Raw genomic sequence first — 18,994 nt, 5'->3', positions numbered from 1 at the left:
ACTGTATTCTACACAACTCTTTTTGTTTTCCGTTTTCAATAATTTTTTTGACATGTCTGGACATGACTCGAATGCAAACTTTTCATTTCCGGAGAAATCACAACCAGAAAGCTATCAAAATAGCCCCGAAATAAATATTACACCGAGTTCGCCTAATGACAATAACCAAAAGGTAAATCAGAACAAAGTCTTTGCCTAATCCTCTTATCCCAACGCACTAAAAAAACTTTTCGAATTTTACAAAGCTTATCGAAGCAAAGACTGCTGTAATACTGCTCAAAAGTTCACGATTATGCACAAAAAATGAATATACACAATGGTTATTAAAACTGCTATATCAACCTTGTTCAAGGAAGGATGAGGATGTAAGGGTACAATACAAAAGAAATGCCCGTATATAGAATAACAGTAATACTAGGGAAAGAATGTAGTTTATCTTTCTAGAAGTAGGAGAAAGATCTGGGCCACAGATTTTTCAATTAATCCGGGTTTGTTAATCATCAAATCATGGCATTTATGCGCAAAATACTAACCTGTAAAAGCAGATCCTTCAAAAATTGATGTTATAAACAGGCACAAGGATCAATTATACGTAATCACACCAAAGACAACAATTATGACATTAAACCAAGAAAATAGACTTGTTTATATCATTGATATGAGTTCTAGTTTAGCAACAGTGGGAAATACGCGATCAGATATCTTGTTGTCCGAGGTTTTTGAAACGTGAGTCATTCATTTAAACACAGTGTAACAAAAGACACTGACATAACCTTTCATAGGTTAAAGAATTCCCTAGAAGGATTAGTCCAACCATTTTCAATGCAAGTTTCACCAACTGAAAAAGCAGTGGTAAAAAGCGAGACAGAGATCTTCATAACCAATGAAAAACTGACAAACCTTATCTTTATATTAGGTTCAACCTTTTTTATGTTTAACAGTAATGGCTGACTGCTCTCAATTTGCATCGAATGTAAACGTGATACCAATGCTTGTGGAACATCCAACCATGAGAGTGTTTACACAAAATGCCATCATCAATGCAAACAATATACACACCATCATTCGAAAATTGAAATCCGAATTTATGGCTTTTCAAAATGATACGACACAATTCAGAAAGTCGATGAAAAAGAACAGGCCAAACATGGGGTATGATTTGGATGTTGGAAATGAAGTGGCCCCACCGGGTGGGGTAGGTATATTAGATGCTACATCATTTCCCAAACACGTAAAATCAAAATCATATTCGGCTGATTCTACACCAGTGATACCGACTACCACCAAAAGTAAAAGTTCTGGCCAACTACATACATCATTATCCAACAAGGATCTTTTACAGAAATCTAAAGATACAGCCTACCATTCCTCAAAAAAGGAAGTTTGGGGAATAGGAAAATCAGGAGCAAATTTATCCCGTATTTTACATGCCGGGCATTTTGCATTAAAGCTATTACCTAAGCAAGGTCGTGCTCAGCTTATCTTGATTACGGATGGCGCTATGAAATCTAACGTACATGACAACACATTCGTACGTCAATTTGCAGAGGAAGATATCACTTGTCATATTATACAGATTGGTTATGCAAGTAGTTTTATACCGGGTAGGAATTTCGGTTTCGTGCCAGATACGGAAATTCTTCAATTTTTAGCTCGTGCAACCTGCGGAACTTTTATGTATTCAGAAAAATGTTTACAGAAGCTTAACACGAATACATCATACAGCCAGGAAGAAAATTCGCCCACTACAACAAGCAAATCATATCCTGTAATTCAATTTGTCGATCTTAATAAGGCAAAGCACATTCTGACGCCCAACATATTCCACAGACAGTTTTTGTTCAGAGAAACTGTTTTGACCAGATATCATCATTCTGAGTCAATTCTTCAAGCAGAAAAGGACTCTGGAATACCACACAGAAGAGATAACGTGGAAACCAACAATGAATTGCGAAGTAGGTTTAATTTTCCTTGGGATCCTTATGCAAAACCACCAGAAGGTGATTGGCGTTTATTGAAGTATAGAGAGTATATCCTGCCGTCTGAATTTTCACATATCATTGCTGCTAGAGCTCGTGAAGGATTTACAGTACAATCTGTAACTTTCGATGATGGTACTGGATCTAAACATGTTGATTCTGGAATTCAAGATTTGGAAGTACCTGATTTTTCAGCTGTTCGAAAAGAAAGGATACAGATTGTCATGATTATGCGCTGGCAACCCAATGTCTCCATCGAGTATAGAATAAGGGCTACATGGCTCCCAACAATTATTGGAAAATGTGACTCGTACAAAAGTGAAGATATATTAATGTCCAGTGGTATATTTTCTCGTGGAAAAGCACCTCGAGCAGAAATATTTGTCAGAACCGATGCAAGTTTCGCTCACATGTTACAAAATTGGGATGTGTTTAGGAGAAGAGCTCAAATGATGGGTGTAGTTACTGGATCCATTTATTTTGGGGAAACATATGCTGCACCGGTTTATTCAAAGATTGAAAAGCTTAAATCATATCTGGTTGATATTTATGAAGGGGATGAAATACTCAAGACTGTGATTGGATTTCCAAATAAATTCTGGATGAGTGCATCATCGGCAAGTAACAGCGGAGAAACAGCTTCAACTATACGTCCTGATGCACAACATATGAATAGCTCGTCAAGTAGAATCGGCATGTCTCATCAAAATATGCAGTTTATTGATTCGTTCAAAGTCTTCTGGGAGCGTGTCAACAATTCAGATTCAAGAGCAAGGACGAGATCGTGGTATGATCCTGCTTGTATAGATTTATTAGTTGGTGATGTTTCGCCTTATATGACTCCTAAATTGACATCTACATCAAATCAAGACTTTGTATCTAATGTAGAAGAGGATATTCTTCTTATGGTAGGTAATGTAAAATCAGTAATGCGAGAATGGTCTGATTTTGAATCAAAGGATGGAACCTTTGTCAAAATGATGCTCAAAATCACCACAAGTCCATTGGCTTTATCCGAGGAAAAGGTCAAAGATTATTTCACAACTTCCCTTGGGTATCCTCCCTCATTTTGTGAACTGCGCGTCAGACATGAATATGGTCGTTTAATTACGCTAAGATTATTATTTTTCAATGTGGAAGTACTAGTTAGAAAAAGAACAACAGAAAATTTGATTCATTTGTTGAAAACAACAGATAACACAAAGGCATCATGCAACATGATCTGTAAAAGACCTTTCTCTCGGTTATTAATGAGAGACCCAAAACATTTTGGTGATGCCGTACTGGAAACACAACCCGAAACTCCGGGCAGCGAAAAGGCTATTGGCAATTTAACCAAAAATCAAAGCAGGTCCAAGGCATGGTATTTACCTGTAGCAATGTGGCTTACAAGTGAATACATTGTTCGTGATTATCTGCAGCATATGACTTGGACATGGCAGACTGACAGCTACCAAGACGTTTATCACAGAGAGAACAAAATGATGCCTATTCATGATTTAGCTTTCCAATTTTTGTGTCAGGCCCGGCTTAATCAGGTACGCTTAACAAAATCGTATTTTGGAATAATTTTTACTTATTCAATATTCATATAGAATTACCAACTTGTGTCTCCACTACCTGATAGTACTCATTTTTATCAGGAGATATCTCTTCCTACTCGGGATGGCAAATCTACATCTGTTTGTGCAATACAATATTTTGTTTGGAAGGATTCGGTAACTGGAAAAATTACAACGGAGTTATGGATGGAACCTAGTGGTAGTTTTGAATCAGATCAATACGATTTAGTCAAGAAGTGGACATTCGAGCCTGATAGAAAGACGATCTCTCAATTAGTCACATTCGATCAGATCCACGCAGTAGGAAGATCAAAAGGAGTTGGCGACTTCAAGGACAAAAAGAAAGGCACTCTTCAAACTGTAAAAGCCCCCGATGAGGATACTGCTGTAATGATGCTTCCTCAGCTTTTTGACGTGGCCTCTGTTCTGAGATGCAACAAATTTGTGGTTGCTTCTTTTAAGTTGCCTCAGTACAAAATGGTACCTTTACCTCAATTCAAACTGAAAACTCTCCCACCTACGCCTACACATCTCGATGATAATGGCAGCAGTCAACAAGACCCAAATAGTGATCACTCTGGGTACTCCACACCTGTTATTAGGAACAAAGGATTTCCCTCAAGGTCTAATCGTTATTTACGCCGCCATGCCGCAGCAAGTAATTTAAGTTTGGAATCTTCCATACCCAGCTCTCCTATTCCGATGGATACATCATATCTGTTCAGTTTCCGACCAGATCAGCTCTTAAACAAGAATAAAGAAGTTATTGCCAGACTGGATATCGTGTTGCAAGACTATGTACTTTTACACTATTTTGTCGAAAGATCGCTGGACTATATCAAACGGTGAAATCCTCATGTCACATCATGATGTTGGTACAGCTTTCTGGCAAGACCTTAAAAATGCACTTCAGTCTGTTAACAAGGAAGGAGAAATATCAAGCACAGGCCTAATACCGGATCTTCGACAAACACGATGTTTTGTAAAAGTATTTGACCCTCGTTCATTTGTTGTTATTTTATTTCCCAGTTTAGAGTCCGTTTCTACAGGTTTGCTAAAGCTTCAAGAAGAAAACGAAGGTTTTACAAGGTCGAAAATCGAATTATGCAAATCTTTGGATGTATTTATGTTTGAATGTGTTCGCGAAAAACCAATGAAGCCTACGAAAGCTGATGTAAGATTTGAAAATCCACTCGAGGCAGATAGTCGCTACCCTGTAGACGATATAATTTCTGAGGCGGATTCTATAACCATCAAACGTGTGAAACATCTTGTTCATGAATCTGATGGATTGGGGGTCATGTTGAGGCCGGAATTATTTGAAGGCGAATACAGCACCTGCCAAAATCAGGCTCAGCTTACAGATCGAGTTTTACGTGTAGCACAGGATGTGTCCCGGTACTACTCTAACAGTTTCTTAAAGTCATTCTATACTTGCTTGATGCGAGGATTTATGGTCGATGATGATGACCTGAATAAGGTATTGGAAGTTTGCAGTGAATCTACAATGGAAATCGATATCACAGGATTTGTAAATATTATGAGCATGCAAAAACGAGAATCAGTGCAATGGTAAGCAAAAAAAAAAAAAAAAAAAAAAAAAAAAAAAAAAAAATCGAAAAATGCAAACTAATCAGAATACACAGCGATACACAAGAGGCGGAGATCCAGGGGAAATTTGACACTATCTTTCATCAATACTTCGAGTCTGTTCAAACCAAGGAAGGAACAGGTTTTAATCTATTTTATTACAAGCCTCCTTTCAGCAGAAACGACAATTATAATCCACGTCAAGATAATATGTCATTTGATGACAAAATATCCCACATTGTGAATTTGGTTGCTTATTCTCAAGCACCTTTATTGATTCGTTTATATGCAGCATACAAAACCGATTACACTGACGACCCTGAAAGTAATTTATGCCCAGAAATTGTTATACCTATTTCGTCTATTCCGACTTCTTATTCTGGCCAGACCACTGACGGGGAAGAATTTAATCTAGAAAAGGGAGGAGCTAAAACAAATGAAAAGTTCCCCTTTAATGTCGGTAATACAAAGGTTTACCTTCGGATTGTGTGCTTAAATATGTCTCGATCAGTTCTGGACGATTATGTAATCAATGACAATGTCATGCCAGCCGCTTCAGAGTAAGTATTAACAAAGCGAGTATGCTATTATATGACTATGTATGTTAAAAGTCTTTATAGGACTTTGATTCGATCGATGCAATCACAGCCAGAATGTTTTTCATCGCTCAGTCAAGACCAACAGGTCGCTTTGGCTGAGACCGACTCGAGGATCAATTGGTTTTTAAAAGAAGAGACGATCCATGGTCTATTAAAATTCCCCTCCATCTCTTTATCTACTTTAAAGTACGTCGAATCACAACTCAGTGTTCCAACCCCTTATGCTGGATACCCTACATCGATTGTTTTACCGTTTGAATTCGTAAAGAATTATGCAGAAAGCAGGACGATCTTTATGAGCGAACTCGAAAAGGATAGTTGCCTTAAGAAAAATGGAAAGTACCAAATGAAACGGGTGGGGGACTATTTTTACGTTTGTGAGGATGCAACCTATAATATGGGAGAAGAATCATCTTACTCCAATAATGCATCGCCTATAGCCACTGATAATTCACAGATACCAGTACCTGATTCAGATTCGCTGATAGATACAAATGTTAGTGACGATTTTTGCGATGGCTTAGGTATCAGCATTTCCCAGCACTCTGAAAAATACGACGACGACGATAATTCTGAGGGAGAAGAAGAAGTGGGAGAGTACCAAGAAACCAGTGTTCCTATCGACAAAAGACCGCTTTACTGGCTTATTCTGATACCCCATGAACGATATATGCAAATTTATTTTTACAGCAAAATACAATCAATTGTTGCAGGTTTTGAAATTTTGAGTCCTATAAAAGAAAAAATTAAGTCAGTACAAGAACGTACAAACCGTCTTGTATTGTTAAATTCATTACAGGAGACTCGTGTATGCAGGTAAAAACAAAGTACAGCGTCAGATCTTTACTGTATTTTCTAACCTTCACATTTATAGTAAATACCTTGAAGCTCTTGATGAAAAGGCATTAAGCGAGATGTATTCTGACGAAGAGGAGTCAGAAGAGGATAGTTCTACAGAAGAGATACCCGCTTCAATTAACAGATCATTTGAGGTTACAAAATATCAACCAAATCAATTTTCTTGTCCGTTGGTGTTTACAAAACGATTCCCACTTCATTGGCGCTTACAGCCAAATGTAGCTATCAAGTTTTTAACCACGGATGTTCTTCGATTATTCACAGTTGTTAATCGACCCAACATGTTTGTTATCGAACGGGATGGATCGATTGTGTATTGTAAAATATATGAAGAAACCATTGGCGGAGAATCTGAGGGGTCTCCCAGAACTTGCTATGGATCGCCCGTCCAAACCTTATCTGGGAAGCCTACAGATGACGACGCACAAACATTGGTTACAATCAATATGCCTGAACCCGGATCAAAACGTGAATTAACTATTACATCCGCAACTTCGCCTCGACCTCGTGGAACTAATAACTCTAGACCTTTATTAAATGAAAAGAGAGAGCTTGTTCTTGAGGTGTATGGTATAGACCTCCCGTCGTGGGTTGAAAGAGAATTTGTCAATTTGATTGATAATAGGCTTGTATCACAAATTACGCTGAATGAAATCCAACAGTATTTTGTACGAAATTCCACCTCTAAGCCGACCTCAGCTGTACGTATACATAGTTAGTTATTGGATTCGGAACTAATTTTTGTTTATGAGCAGGATGTCGAATTCATTCTACCTACGCATAAACCTCCTACGCATAGGGAAATGCTTCGTGTCCCTAGTTTGGTAAATAGCCCTTATGTGCTTTTACAATTTTTCAAAAAGTCGATAATGGCAGATAACATACGTCCATTAACTGGTCCTTATGTGAAAGAAGCCGTGGAGAACTATTATAGAAGCGCATTTCATTCACAGGAAGCCGATGCAGTACAAGATGGTAGCAAACGTGAACAAAAAGGGCAAGTATTTTTATTTTTTTTCATGAAAAAAATTATTTAAATTATATGCCAAATATAAACTTTATCGTTATAGTGTTGGTTATCAATATATTCTACCAGGATCTTTCTGCTTTTATTATAATTGTACAAAACGCTTACCTGGAGCTTCATCCACCCTTGAATTACTGGCGGGTCAAGGTATTGCAGGTATCTGTTTGACACTTTTGGATGATACCGGGACACCTATAACAACCGTGAAAGAGGACGACAATAGCGGTAACAATTTTGATCCTGAAGTGATTCACGACTGTCTGGAAGAGGAGTTCAGGGAGGCCACGACGGGTACTACGTATAACAACATCGGTGTTGATATTTGGGTGATAGGTGCTGTGGATGGAGATGCATTAATGCAACATATCTACGAATGTTACAGACGAAGTTTATGCGATTATTTTATCGAAAAAACAGTGACTATCGATCTGGGAGCTGCACTTTCTTCTGATGGTGCGTTAACAAAGGCCGTTACAGCGAAACCCGAAAGTCGTCTTGGAACAGTATTGAGAAACAAATTTATAGAATCTGTATTGTTTATCCTGAAAAAGGCTTCCGAATTGAAAAGTCCTACAGTTTCTTCAATGGACGCAGAGATTCAAACCACACCTTGGTGTATGGATGATCTTATACGTTATTTAGATGTTGAACTTCGAAAAATTGATCCATCCCTTCGACCAACTGTAGCCTGGACTTCTTTGGGAAATTCTGTATGGGGTGACAGTGATGATGTACCTAACCCAGATTGTAACTGGGAACTGTATAGAGGATTTCATTATAGACAGCGACAAAAATTACAAAGTAATATCCGATTAGTTGCTATCAGCGGCCTAGATGAGTTTGTCGAAAAATTGGGCAGTGTATCTGAAGCCTTTTCACAAGATAGACGACCAAGTGATACAGACAGTCAGAAGGGCAGGTCAAGACGAAGTTCGGGTGATTCCGCAAACACTGACCATAGTCAGAAGAAAAGTAAAGCGGGCACACATGATCATTCAAGAGCATCGAGCGCATTGTCCAATTCCGGGACTTTTAGTAAAAACGGACCTCGAATGGATTCAAAAAAACATTGCTTCATGATCATGACTCTGGATGTTCATAGGCTCTCTATTTATGCTTATAATTGGTCAGAATCTGTCTCTCAAGAGCTGTTTAATGGTTTGTTCCGTGTAGCTAATCGACAGGAAGCTCGTAGTCAACTTATGTCTAATATTTTACACCAAAAAATGGGTCTGTTTCATCATACAGCCCCAATGAAGAGTATAGTCGAAAGATTTGCAACCACTTCAGTTCAAACAGTCAACAAGTCTTTATCTTCGCACTTTATGTCAAGCGGTACAACATATTCTGCTTCAACGCCGATCATCCACCTCACTTCACCTAAAAAAAGCACAAGGCAGTATGAGACGACAAACAAATTGGATACAACTCCTGTTTCCCGAACCCCTGGTGGCGGCCGACGTAACAATAGTAATAATTTTCCATTTGTCAACTCAGGCCCTGTAGCAGCCAGTATGCTTGACCTCAAGGATATCATCGCGTTCCCTACCACAGCTCCATCTCGTGAACAGATAGAGACACCCAAAACTGGAGTAACAACACCATCACATATGACTCAATTGATTGAACAGGAAAAACATATCGATAGAATTCTTCAAAAATCCGCCATTCAAAATGCAGAATTAGATCATGCTTTGATGGATTCGATCACGGATTCTGTGGCTGATACGATCCGTAGCAAGGATTTCGATATATTACGTCGACATGGACAACCATTTTTAGAAGCGTTTTTGCGACGAGCTAAATTACAATCTGCACACCGAAAGGCATTAAAAGTATACTTAAAATGGCGAAAGCGGTACGGAGACCCAAGTGCCGAGATCGGATCTACGGAAAGATTATCTAGGCCAGAGGTTTCAACGATTATGCGATCATCGCGAGTACTTCATTTCTGTCGTACTCCGCTCATATTTTGTGACCCTGAAAAGGATTGGACCAATTTGCAAGAGGCATCCGCAGGTAGAGGTGTCGTGGTTGAATGGTTCAAAAATATGGGCAATGCGCTCATGAGTGAATATGCAAAATATCTCGAGGGAGCGGATATGCAGCTGATCGATTTTGCCAAATCCGAAAGTAATATAGGAAGTGGAGAATCGACTCTGAGAACATCCAAATTTAGTCTAGGAAAGAAAATGACCGCTGAGTGCCCCCCTACATATTTGCTTCGAGTTTTTGAAGGAGGATCGATTATTTGTGAAGTCCGATTGACAAGTGTATTTGTGTCAGTAACACTATATACATTACATCGACAGTATGGACGCTTAGATTATAACAGATTTCGTCGTGACTCTCGTATCAAAAAACGAGAGAATTTTAAACGTTTCGAAGAAAACTCGGGCAATTTTAAACAAATGATCCATATCAACTCCTTTGTGTATGACTTCCAGTTACATTATATACAGAAAATGCTTAACGATATCAGTCAGGTGCCGGCAGATTTAGATATATTGTATTTTATACGACGATTTGCTCGTATCAATCAACAACCGTCACCATATTCCAAGAACCGTATCATACATGGGTTTTATCAGTTCGAAGTAGAAAATATCAATTGCAAATCATTTTTCGAAAACTTGTTTAAAAATGCGCCTCGTCATGGTCTAACAAACATTTTGGCAAGCCATGGATATACTGCTGTTGCAGTATCCAGTAACGATCTATCTTTTAAAACCAGTGAAAAGCAGGATTCAACCAGCTGGAAATATACATTAGTCATGTGTCCATCTTTGGATAATACGTGTGGGTTATCTGATGATGATGCAAAGCAGGCTACAACTCAGAAAATCATTGTAGAATACTTTATTCTCGCTGTGTATCAAGGACGCGTTTCTCCAGAATTCATGACCAAGGCCAGCTGGATAAAAAGTGGTGACAAGTTAAACGGTTTATCACATCTTTGTTTGCCGGAGGAGAGTTTGAATTTAGCAGATATTGTATCAAGTGCTCGAACGAGATTGGATGGTATTGTTTCAGAGGTAAAAAATTAAATCATAACAATTTCGTTTTTTTTTTTTTTTTTTTTATTCGAGATCTAACAAACAAATACATATTTTTAAGGTTATTATCCGAAGTAAACGGGTTCATGACTGGAGTCAACTTTATTCGGCGGATCTCAGTTTAGAAAAAAATGTACGCACGGTACCAGAACATCCTGAATTAATCGAGCTTATGAGTGAATTTGATCGTATCGATATGACTGAAGCAGATGAAAATATGGCCATGATTTTCAAGATGAAGCTCGATTGGAATGCCGCATTAAACACTGTCAAAATGCTGACAAAGAGCAAGACCAAAGATTTCCATGAGGGCGGACGGCGACACTTATTACTGTATAGCGCCAGATATATGGAGTTCATGTTACATTTAAGAGTCGATAGTGGTAAACAGATACAGGGTTGGGTGGTAAGTCGAGAAAAACGTGCAGACAAGACGGTATTTGATGGTGCAGAAAAAGAACAAATGACTAGTCTAAGCAAGATATTTTATTATTACATGTGGAGAATTATTGCTGGTAGAACATGTATCTAAATCAAAAGGAACAAAATAAAAATTAAAAAATCTAAAAATAAAAAATTCGAATATAAAAATATGATATAACACATGTATATATAACGATGATGGTGGTGTCTATAAAATATATACTTATTAAAGAAGGAGGGGGAAAAGGGGAGAGACGAGAGAAAAGGTTGCAGAACAGAAAAGAGAAACGACATATAATAGGGGAGTATTATAAATACATGTAATAAGGGATGATGAAAAATGAGGGATTCGGAATGTATGATTTGCTTTTTGGTGCTCAATTCATACGGCAATTATTACTGCTGTAATACGTATTTATTGTTTTACAAACATTGGATAGATTAAAACTAAGTTGCTAAATTATAAGTTGAAAGAGGATATACAACAGGGACATTAAACTATTACTTAATAATCCATTCCAATCCTAAAATTCAATATAATATATAATAAATGTTTTACCTTTAGTTTCTCTCTCTCTCTCCTCTTCTTCTTCTTCTTTACATTTTAATTTTTAAAGCTTATTATTATTCATTTATAATAATTTACTTGATATAAATGGCTGGCAATTATACACAGAGAAGTAATGATCAGCAATACCAATATACTACTGAGCCGTCAACTTTATTAAATAACGACAACAATGACCAATATCACCAACAATACTATCAACAAGACATTGAGTCACATCATCCAATGTATGTTTATATCTTTTTTTGAAAAATAAAAAAGCTTTCTTTAACGAAAAGACTCATCCCTTATACCCCTGAATTTTTTTTTTTATATGTATTTATTTATTTAGTCAAAGCTCGTCTAATATTTCTTCGTCGGCCGGTAAAGTAAATTGAATATTTATAAATGGGATTGCATGTACTAACTCCTTTTTTTTTTAACACCTCCTAGCCGGCATTTTTTCACATAATCAGCATCACCCCTTGCCACAACAACAACAGCAGCAACAGCAACAAAGATTTGATAGAGATACACGCACATCGTACACGCAATATGACGGATCTTCAGATTTAGACTGGGTAGATTCATCGTCGTCCGTTCGATCTGATTTTCCGGAACCTCCACCACACCCAGTCGCCGATATCGATTTATTTAATAATCTGCGTGAGGACATTCATAGCTCGAGTCGATATTTGCGATGTGCTCCTTCTACGGAATCCTTGGTTGCCCTTTTAGAAGCCAAACGAACTAGAACCCCCAAAGGAGTCAATGCTTCATCTATCCGATCTCCTACACCCACACCACAACCTTCACAAGACCTCTCCTCCGAAACATTGGTGAACGGTCCTCACAATAGTGTACTTTACCCGGCATGGACAACTGCCGCCCATTTTCAAAACTTACCTTCTTATAAACAGATTCAAGACATATTTGTATCATTAAAAAACGCATTTGGATTTCAGTACGATAGTATGATAAACATGGTAGATCATCTAATGGTGATGTTGGATTCTCGTGCTTCAAGAATGACACCCGCTTTAGCGCTTCTGACCTTACATGCAGATTACATTGGGGGACCAAATGCCAATTATCGGAAATGGTACTTTGCAGCTCAACTCGACCTGGATGATGCCATTGGTGATAAGAACGCCGCCACTCGTGTGGCAGAAAACCAAGAGACAGCAGCCATTGATGAAAATCAGCAGCAGACCTTGACAGAAGCCGAACAACAATGGCGTAGCAGGATGGAGCAAATGTCGGATCACGATCGAATTCGACAATTGGCTTTATGGCTTATGATTTGGGGTGAGGCATCCGTCATCCGTTTCTGTCCTGAAGCATTGTGTTTTATTTTTAAACTGGCTGATGATGCCGTTGAAAGTAAAACAACAGAGGTGGCACCCGAAGGAGATTATATGGATACCATCATTACACCGCTATATGACTTTGTCAAGGATCAAGTATATCGTAATGATAAAGCAAATAACTCCATACGAAGAGATAAAGATCATGCTGATGTTATTGGTTACGACGATGTGAATCAATTATTTTGGTACCCAGAAACCATCACTCGTCTTGTGCTAAATGATAAGACAAAGTTCATGACAATTGCTTCTACAAAACGGTACGATTCTCTGCGTGACATGAACTGGAAGAAGGCCTTTCAAAAGACTTTTAAAGAAAAGCGTTCTTGGATGCACTTGGCTGTTAACTTTACTCGAATTTGGATCATTCACATTGTTTCCTTCTGGTATTATATCGCAGCCAATTCCGGTATATTGTACCTAGATGACGACAAGGAAATTTCAGAACAAGAAACATCCGTTAAAATCTCTATGGCTGCACTTGGCGGTGTAGTAGCTACACTTTTGGTGATGTTGGGCAGTTTTGTTGAATACATCTATGTTCCGATGAATTTTCAAAGAGCCGGTATTCTTTCTCGACGTATGGTCATACTGGTTTCGATACTTGTCTTGAACGCTGGTCCGTCTGTGTATTGTATCAAATTAAATCGAACAGGTACTTTATCCATGGTTGTTGCGGTTGCTCAGCTGCTGATCAGTTTAATTACCAGTGTTTATTTTGCCATCATACCTCAGTCTCGCTTGTTTATTCGTTCCTCCAAAGCTAAAGACGAACGCAAAACACCAGCAAGTCAAACATTCACCGCTAGTTTCCCACATTTGAAAAGAACCGACCGATTAATCTCAATTGGTTTATGGTCCTGTGTATTTGGTTGTAAACTTTTGGAATCTTATTTTTTTATTGCGCTCTCGTTCAAAGATCCACTCAAAGCAATTGCCAATATGAAAGTACTGGAATGTCAAGACGCTATTACAGGGTCTCTTTTGTGTAGTTACATGCCATCCATCTCTCTTGTTCTCATGTTGTTAATGGAGCTGGTCTTGTTCTTTTTAGACACGTATCTATGGTATGTTATATGGAACACGGTATTTTCGGTGGCTCGTTCATTTTATCTGGGTATCTCTATTTGGAGTCCATGGCGAAATATCTTTTCCAGATTACCTAAACGAATCTATGCAAAAATATTGGCTGCCTCCGAGCTGGATATTCAGTTACAGCCCAAAATCCTTTGCTCTCAGGTATGGAATGCACTGGTAATCTCCATGTTCCGTGAACATTTACTATCTCCTGACCATGTATCCAAATTATTATATAGACAGGTAAGAAGAAAAAATAAATACTTCAATATATATATATATATATACATTGTGAAGCTAACTTTTATATATGTAAATACAGATGCCCGGTTTAGGAACAAACAAACCTTCGTTAAAAGCCCCTAATTTTTTTGTCTCACAAGAAGATGTTGCATTCAAAACAGAGTATTACCCTCAAAAAAGTGAAGCAAGTCGTCGCATGCAGTTCTTTGCTCAAAGTTTGACCACTCCTATGCCCGAATCATTACCTGTACCCAACATGCCCACTTTTACCGTCATGACACCGCATTATGGAGAAAAAATCATCTTGTCCCTGCGAGAAATCATTCGAGAAGAAGACAAGAATGCGCGCATGACTTTACTTGAGTATCTAAAACAATTACATCCTTTTGAATGGGAAAATTTTGTCAAGGACACCAAAGTTTTAGCAGATGAAGATCCGGATCAGCCACAGGATGAAACTGTCACTGTCAAATCGCAATCCAACATGAGCTCCGCCACGGATGAAAAAGCAGAAAGACAGCACAAGATTGACGATTTACCGTTTTATTGTGTGGGATTTAAATCATCCGCCCCCGAATATACGTTGCGTACTCGAATTTGGGCTTCCCTGAGATCTCAGACATTGTATCGTACAATCACAGGCTTCATGAACTACCAAAAGGCCATCAAACTACTCTATCGTGTAGAGACACCTGCGCTAGGTGGTGGATCCCCCGGAATTTCTGAAATTGAGCTTGAACAAATGGCCAACCGCAAGTTTACATTCATTGTCGCTATGCAAAGGTATACGTCGTTTAATGCTGAAGAAAAAGAAAGTGTCGAATATATCTTAAAGGCGTACCCAAACCTTCAGATTGCTTATCTTGAGCAAGTCAAGACACCGCGTGAAGACCCCAATGATCCTATCAAGTTTGATTCTGTCTATTACTCGGCCTTAATTGACGGTTACTGTGCTGTTAAACCAGATGGGTCTCGCACTCCCAAGTATCGAATTCGATTACCTGGCAATCCCATTTTGGGTGACGGTAAATCTGATAATCAAAATACGGCCTTGATCTATTACCGTGGTGAATATTTACAATTGATTGATGCTAATCAGGATAATTACTTGGAAGAATGTATCAAGATTCGTAATGTACTTGGTGAATTCGAAGAAATGTATCCATCCAATGAATCACCTTATGCCAATGACACGTCTGGTAAAAGTCCCGTGGCTATTGTGGGTGCAAGAGAATATATCTTTTCTGAAAATGTGGGTGTGCTTGGTGATGTAGCTGCTGGTAAAGAACAAACCTTTGGTACCTTGACACAACGTATTATGGCAACCATTGGTGGCAGAGTAAGACATATATAATTTAATAATTTTTTATTAAACATGAATTCTAATTATTATTATTATTATTTTCTGAAAAAAAGTTGCATTATGGTCATCCTGATTTTTTACATGCTATTTTCATGACAACGCGAGGTGGTGTCTCTAAAGCGCAAAAGGGCCTTCATTTGAACGAAGATATTTACGCTGGTATGAACGCATTTGAACGTGGAGGACGTATTAAACATGTGGAATACTACCAATGTGGTAAAGGTCGTGATCTTGGTTTTGGATCTGTATTAAACTTTGTGACCAAGATTGGTACAGGTATGGGAGAGCAAATGTTGTCTCGCGAATATTACTACCTGGGTACGCAACTCCCTTTAGACCGCTTCCTGACATTTTTTTATGCACATCCTGGATTTCATATTAACAACATCTTTATTATGCTCTCCGTGCACATGTTTATGTTTGTCCTGTTGTTTGTGGGTGCTACTAGTGTTCCATTAACCCTGTGTGAATTTGATGTGAATGCAGGACCAGATTCCCCTCAAAAACCAGACGGGTGTTATAACTTGAATCCTGTTTTCGACTGGTTAAAACGTGTGGTGATCTCTATTTTTGCCATCATTTTTGTTGCCTTTTTGCCGCTCTTCTTACAAGAATTAACTGAGCGTGGATTTTTTCGTGCATGCAGTCGACTCTGTAAACACATGTTGTCCATGTCTCCCTTTTTCGAAATCTTCATCACACAGACATATGCGAATGCGATTTTGAACAATTTATCGTTTGGTGGTGCACAATATATTGGTACAGGTCGTGGATTTGCAACTGCTCGATTACCCTTTTCCCTGTTGTATTCTAGGTTTGCAGATACTAGTATGTATGTGGGGGCAAGAATGTGCATGATTTTATTCTTTGGTTCATTGGTGTTATGGATCCCACACTTGGCCTATTTCTGGATCACTGTGATGGCTCTTGTGTTGTCTCCCTTTGTGTTTAACCCACATCAGTTTTCTATGACAGACTTTTTGGTGGATTACCGCGAGTATATTCGATGGTTATCACGGGGTAATGGTGTTACGAACGACAATTCATGGATTGGCTTTTGTCGGTTTACACGTATGCGTACTACGGGTGTGAAGAAGAAGCAGTTGGGTGAACCCAAATCTGCCAAACAACAATCGCGTGCACGGTTCGGTGTCATTTTATTCTCAGAAATTGTGCTACCCTTTATCCTAGCAGTGTTGTGTACGGTTGCCTACATGTTTATCCGTAGTATTGATCCTATCGACAATACAAAACCTTATAAAGGTCCCAGTGCACTTTTGCGTGTAGCAGTTATCTCCTTTGGTCCAATCTTATTGAACGCGGGTGTCTTGGCCGTGTTATTTATGGTGTCCTTGACAGGTGGATGTGTTGCTTCCTTATGTTGCGGCGTGAAATTTGGTGCAACGATTGCTGCCATTGCGCATGGATGGGCTGTATTTAATTTCATTATATTCTTTGAGATTTTGTACTTTTTAGAAAATTGGAATTTCACTCATGTTATCTTGGGCATGATTGCTGTGGCCTCGGTGCAACGATTCATCTTTAAGTTAATGACAGTCTTGCTACTGACGCGTGAGTTTAATGGGGATCAAAGTAATCAAGGATGGTGGACAGGACGTTGGTATGGTCGCGGGGTAAGTTTTTTTTTTTTGTTTTGTTTATTCTTGTGGGGGCATCCCATTCAAATATACTGACAAATATTTTTTTTACATACGTATAGTTTGGCTGGCACGCGTTTACACAACCTTTACGAGAATTTGTGTGTAAAACAGTAGAGATGAGTTTATTCGCTACTGATTTTATCATGGGCCACTTTATCCTCTTCTTTTTGTTCTGCGTATGTTTGATCCCGGGTATTGATAAGTGGCATTCGCTCATGCTATTTTGGTTGAAACCCAAGGAACAAATCCAGGAACCTATCTATTCAGCCAGCCAAAAATCCAAACGTCGACGTATTTCCATCTTTTATGGGTTCCTGTTGGTGATTATGTTTGTGTTGTTTGCTGGTCTTTTGGTAGCTCCACATATCATCGGCCCGCGTTTAAATCTAAAAATTACCTTGCCCATTTAAAGAAAAAAAATAAAATAAAAGTAATATACCCTAGTGAATATTTTGTAATCTGAGAGAAAATTTATTATTGAACAAGTCGAGTCCGGTTAGAGACAGCTTTATTGAGGTGGAGGAGGACGTTGGTTCCAACCGGGTGGTGGTGCACCTCTTCCAGCACCAGGGAAACCTTGAGGAGGCTGTAAAAAAAAAGATAGGTTAGTTAAAAAACGCGTGTTTAGGCTAGAATGTTGAATGATTTACCATGCCAGGACGGAAACCTGGGGGAGGCATACCAGGAGGAGGACGGAAACCCATGGGAGGCATACCTGGAGGAGGACGGAAGCCTTGTGGAGGCATACCTTGTGGAGGCATACCGGGCATAGGAGGACGACCATAAGCGACAGGAGCACCTTGATAACCAGGTCTGGGTTGCATCATCTATATCCAAAATAATATTAATACATGTTAAAAGCTATAATCTCAATACTTACACCAGGAGCAGGACCGCCAACACCACGAACGGGACCAGAAAGGCCAGCCATAGGAGCACCCATTGGGGGAGGAGCGGCAGGTAAACCACGACCCATAGGCTAAAGAAAGAGTTAAATAAAGAGTAATAAAGCAAGACAAATGGCACTCACTCTTCCCATACCAGGCCCAGACATTAAGCCAAGACCTCTAGATCTAATATCATCAGAAGATGGAGGAGGAGGACCGTCGATAGACATGCTGACGATGGTTTCACCTCTTAAAATGACGAGACCTAATGTTCTCTTTTGTTCGAGGTTTGCTGCTGAATTATCTTTGGCGGTCTTGTTGATTTTACGGAATTCCTCACAATCAGCCAAAACGAGGTTCATGTGTTTATCAAAGGCCAACATTTGACCAGTCAAAATACGTGAATCGGATAGAGTGATTCGAAGTCTGTAATTGACAATATTTGACATTTTCGAACTTCTAGACGACTAGTAAGAAGAAAAATGAAGAGATGAGTACTGTCATGGCAGTGTTTGGGCGTGTTTTCCTATTAGTTACCATTTTATACGTATTTTATTATCAAATAGATTAGACGTGTTAAAATGTTGCTCTCTTTTTTTTTTTCCTAAAACGCAATCCTAATAGTAAAAAAAATAAGTCTTAACCCCGCCTATAGTCTACACACAGTGCACAGCACAGTGGCTTATGGCTGCGTCATGCCCGTTATTGATTGGCCCAACCAGGAATCCACCCCCTACATACAATTAAAAAAAAAA

General features: G+C 38.8%; 4 protein-coding genes across 4 annotated transcripts; 3 read left to right on the top strand and 1 right to left on the bottom strand.

Annotated features, from left to right (window-relative positions):
- Positions 1–616: 616 nt before the first annotated feature.
- Positions 617–5,117, top strand: EV154DRAFT_477683 (uncharacterized protein; the record flags this gene model as incomplete). The annotated part of the gene is made up of 5 exons (XM_051598124.1): positions 617–726; positions 783–852; positions 917–3,517; positions 3,575–4,199; positions 4,366–5,117. The coding sequence occupies 5 exons, from the start codon at positions 617–619 to the stop codon at positions 5,115–5,117; spliced, it is 4,158 nt and encodes a 1,385-aa protein (XP_051461657.1).
- A 224-nt stretch (positions 5,118–5,341) lies between these two features.
- Positions 5,342–11,203, top strand: EV154DRAFT_477682 (uncharacterized protein; the record flags this gene model as incomplete). Its single annotated transcript, XM_051598123.1, has 6 exons — positions 5,342–5,691; positions 5,752–6,546; positions 6,605–7,256; positions 7,308–7,563; positions 7,685–10,650; positions 10,733–11,203. The coding sequence occupies 6 exons, from the start codon at positions 5,342–5,344 to the stop codon at positions 11,201–11,203; spliced, it is 5,490 nt and encodes a 1,829-aa protein (XP_051461656.1).
- A 631-nt stretch (positions 11,204–11,834) lies between these two features.
- Positions 11,835–17,878, top strand: EV154DRAFT_575188 (putative 1,3-beta-D-glucan synthase subunit; the record flags this gene model as incomplete). The annotated part of the gene is made up of 5 exons (XM_051606447.1): positions 11,835–11,889; positions 12,461–14,328; positions 14,408–15,667; positions 15,745–17,325; positions 17,412–17,878. 5 exons carry the CDS (start codon positions 11,835–11,837, stop codon positions 17,760–17,762), a joined length of 5,115 nt encoding a protein of 1,704 aa, XP_051461655.1. The 3' UTR covers positions 17,763–17,878.
- On the bottom strand, positions 17,861–18,688 carry EV154DRAFT_559655 (uncharacterized protein; the record flags this gene model as incomplete). The annotated part of the gene is made up of 4 exons (XM_051605562.1): positions 17,861–17,938; positions 18,003–18,179; positions 18,233–18,331; positions 18,383–18,688. 4 exons carry the CDS (start codon positions 18,686–18,688, stop codon positions 17,861–17,863), a joined length of 660 nt encoding a protein of 219 aa, XP_051461654.1.
- Positions 18,689–18,994: the final 306 nt, after the last annotated feature.

This window comes from Mucor mucedo (assembly GCF_025094135.1).
Source record: "Mucor mucedo strain NRRL 3635 chromosome Unknown EV154scaffold_12, whole genome shotgun sequence".
Taxonomy (NCBI): domain Eukaryota; kingdom Fungi; phylum Mucoromycota; class Mucoromycetes; order Mucorales; family Mucoraceae; genus Mucor; species Mucor mucedo.
This window is presented reverse-complemented; position numbering and strand designations above follow the sequence as displayed.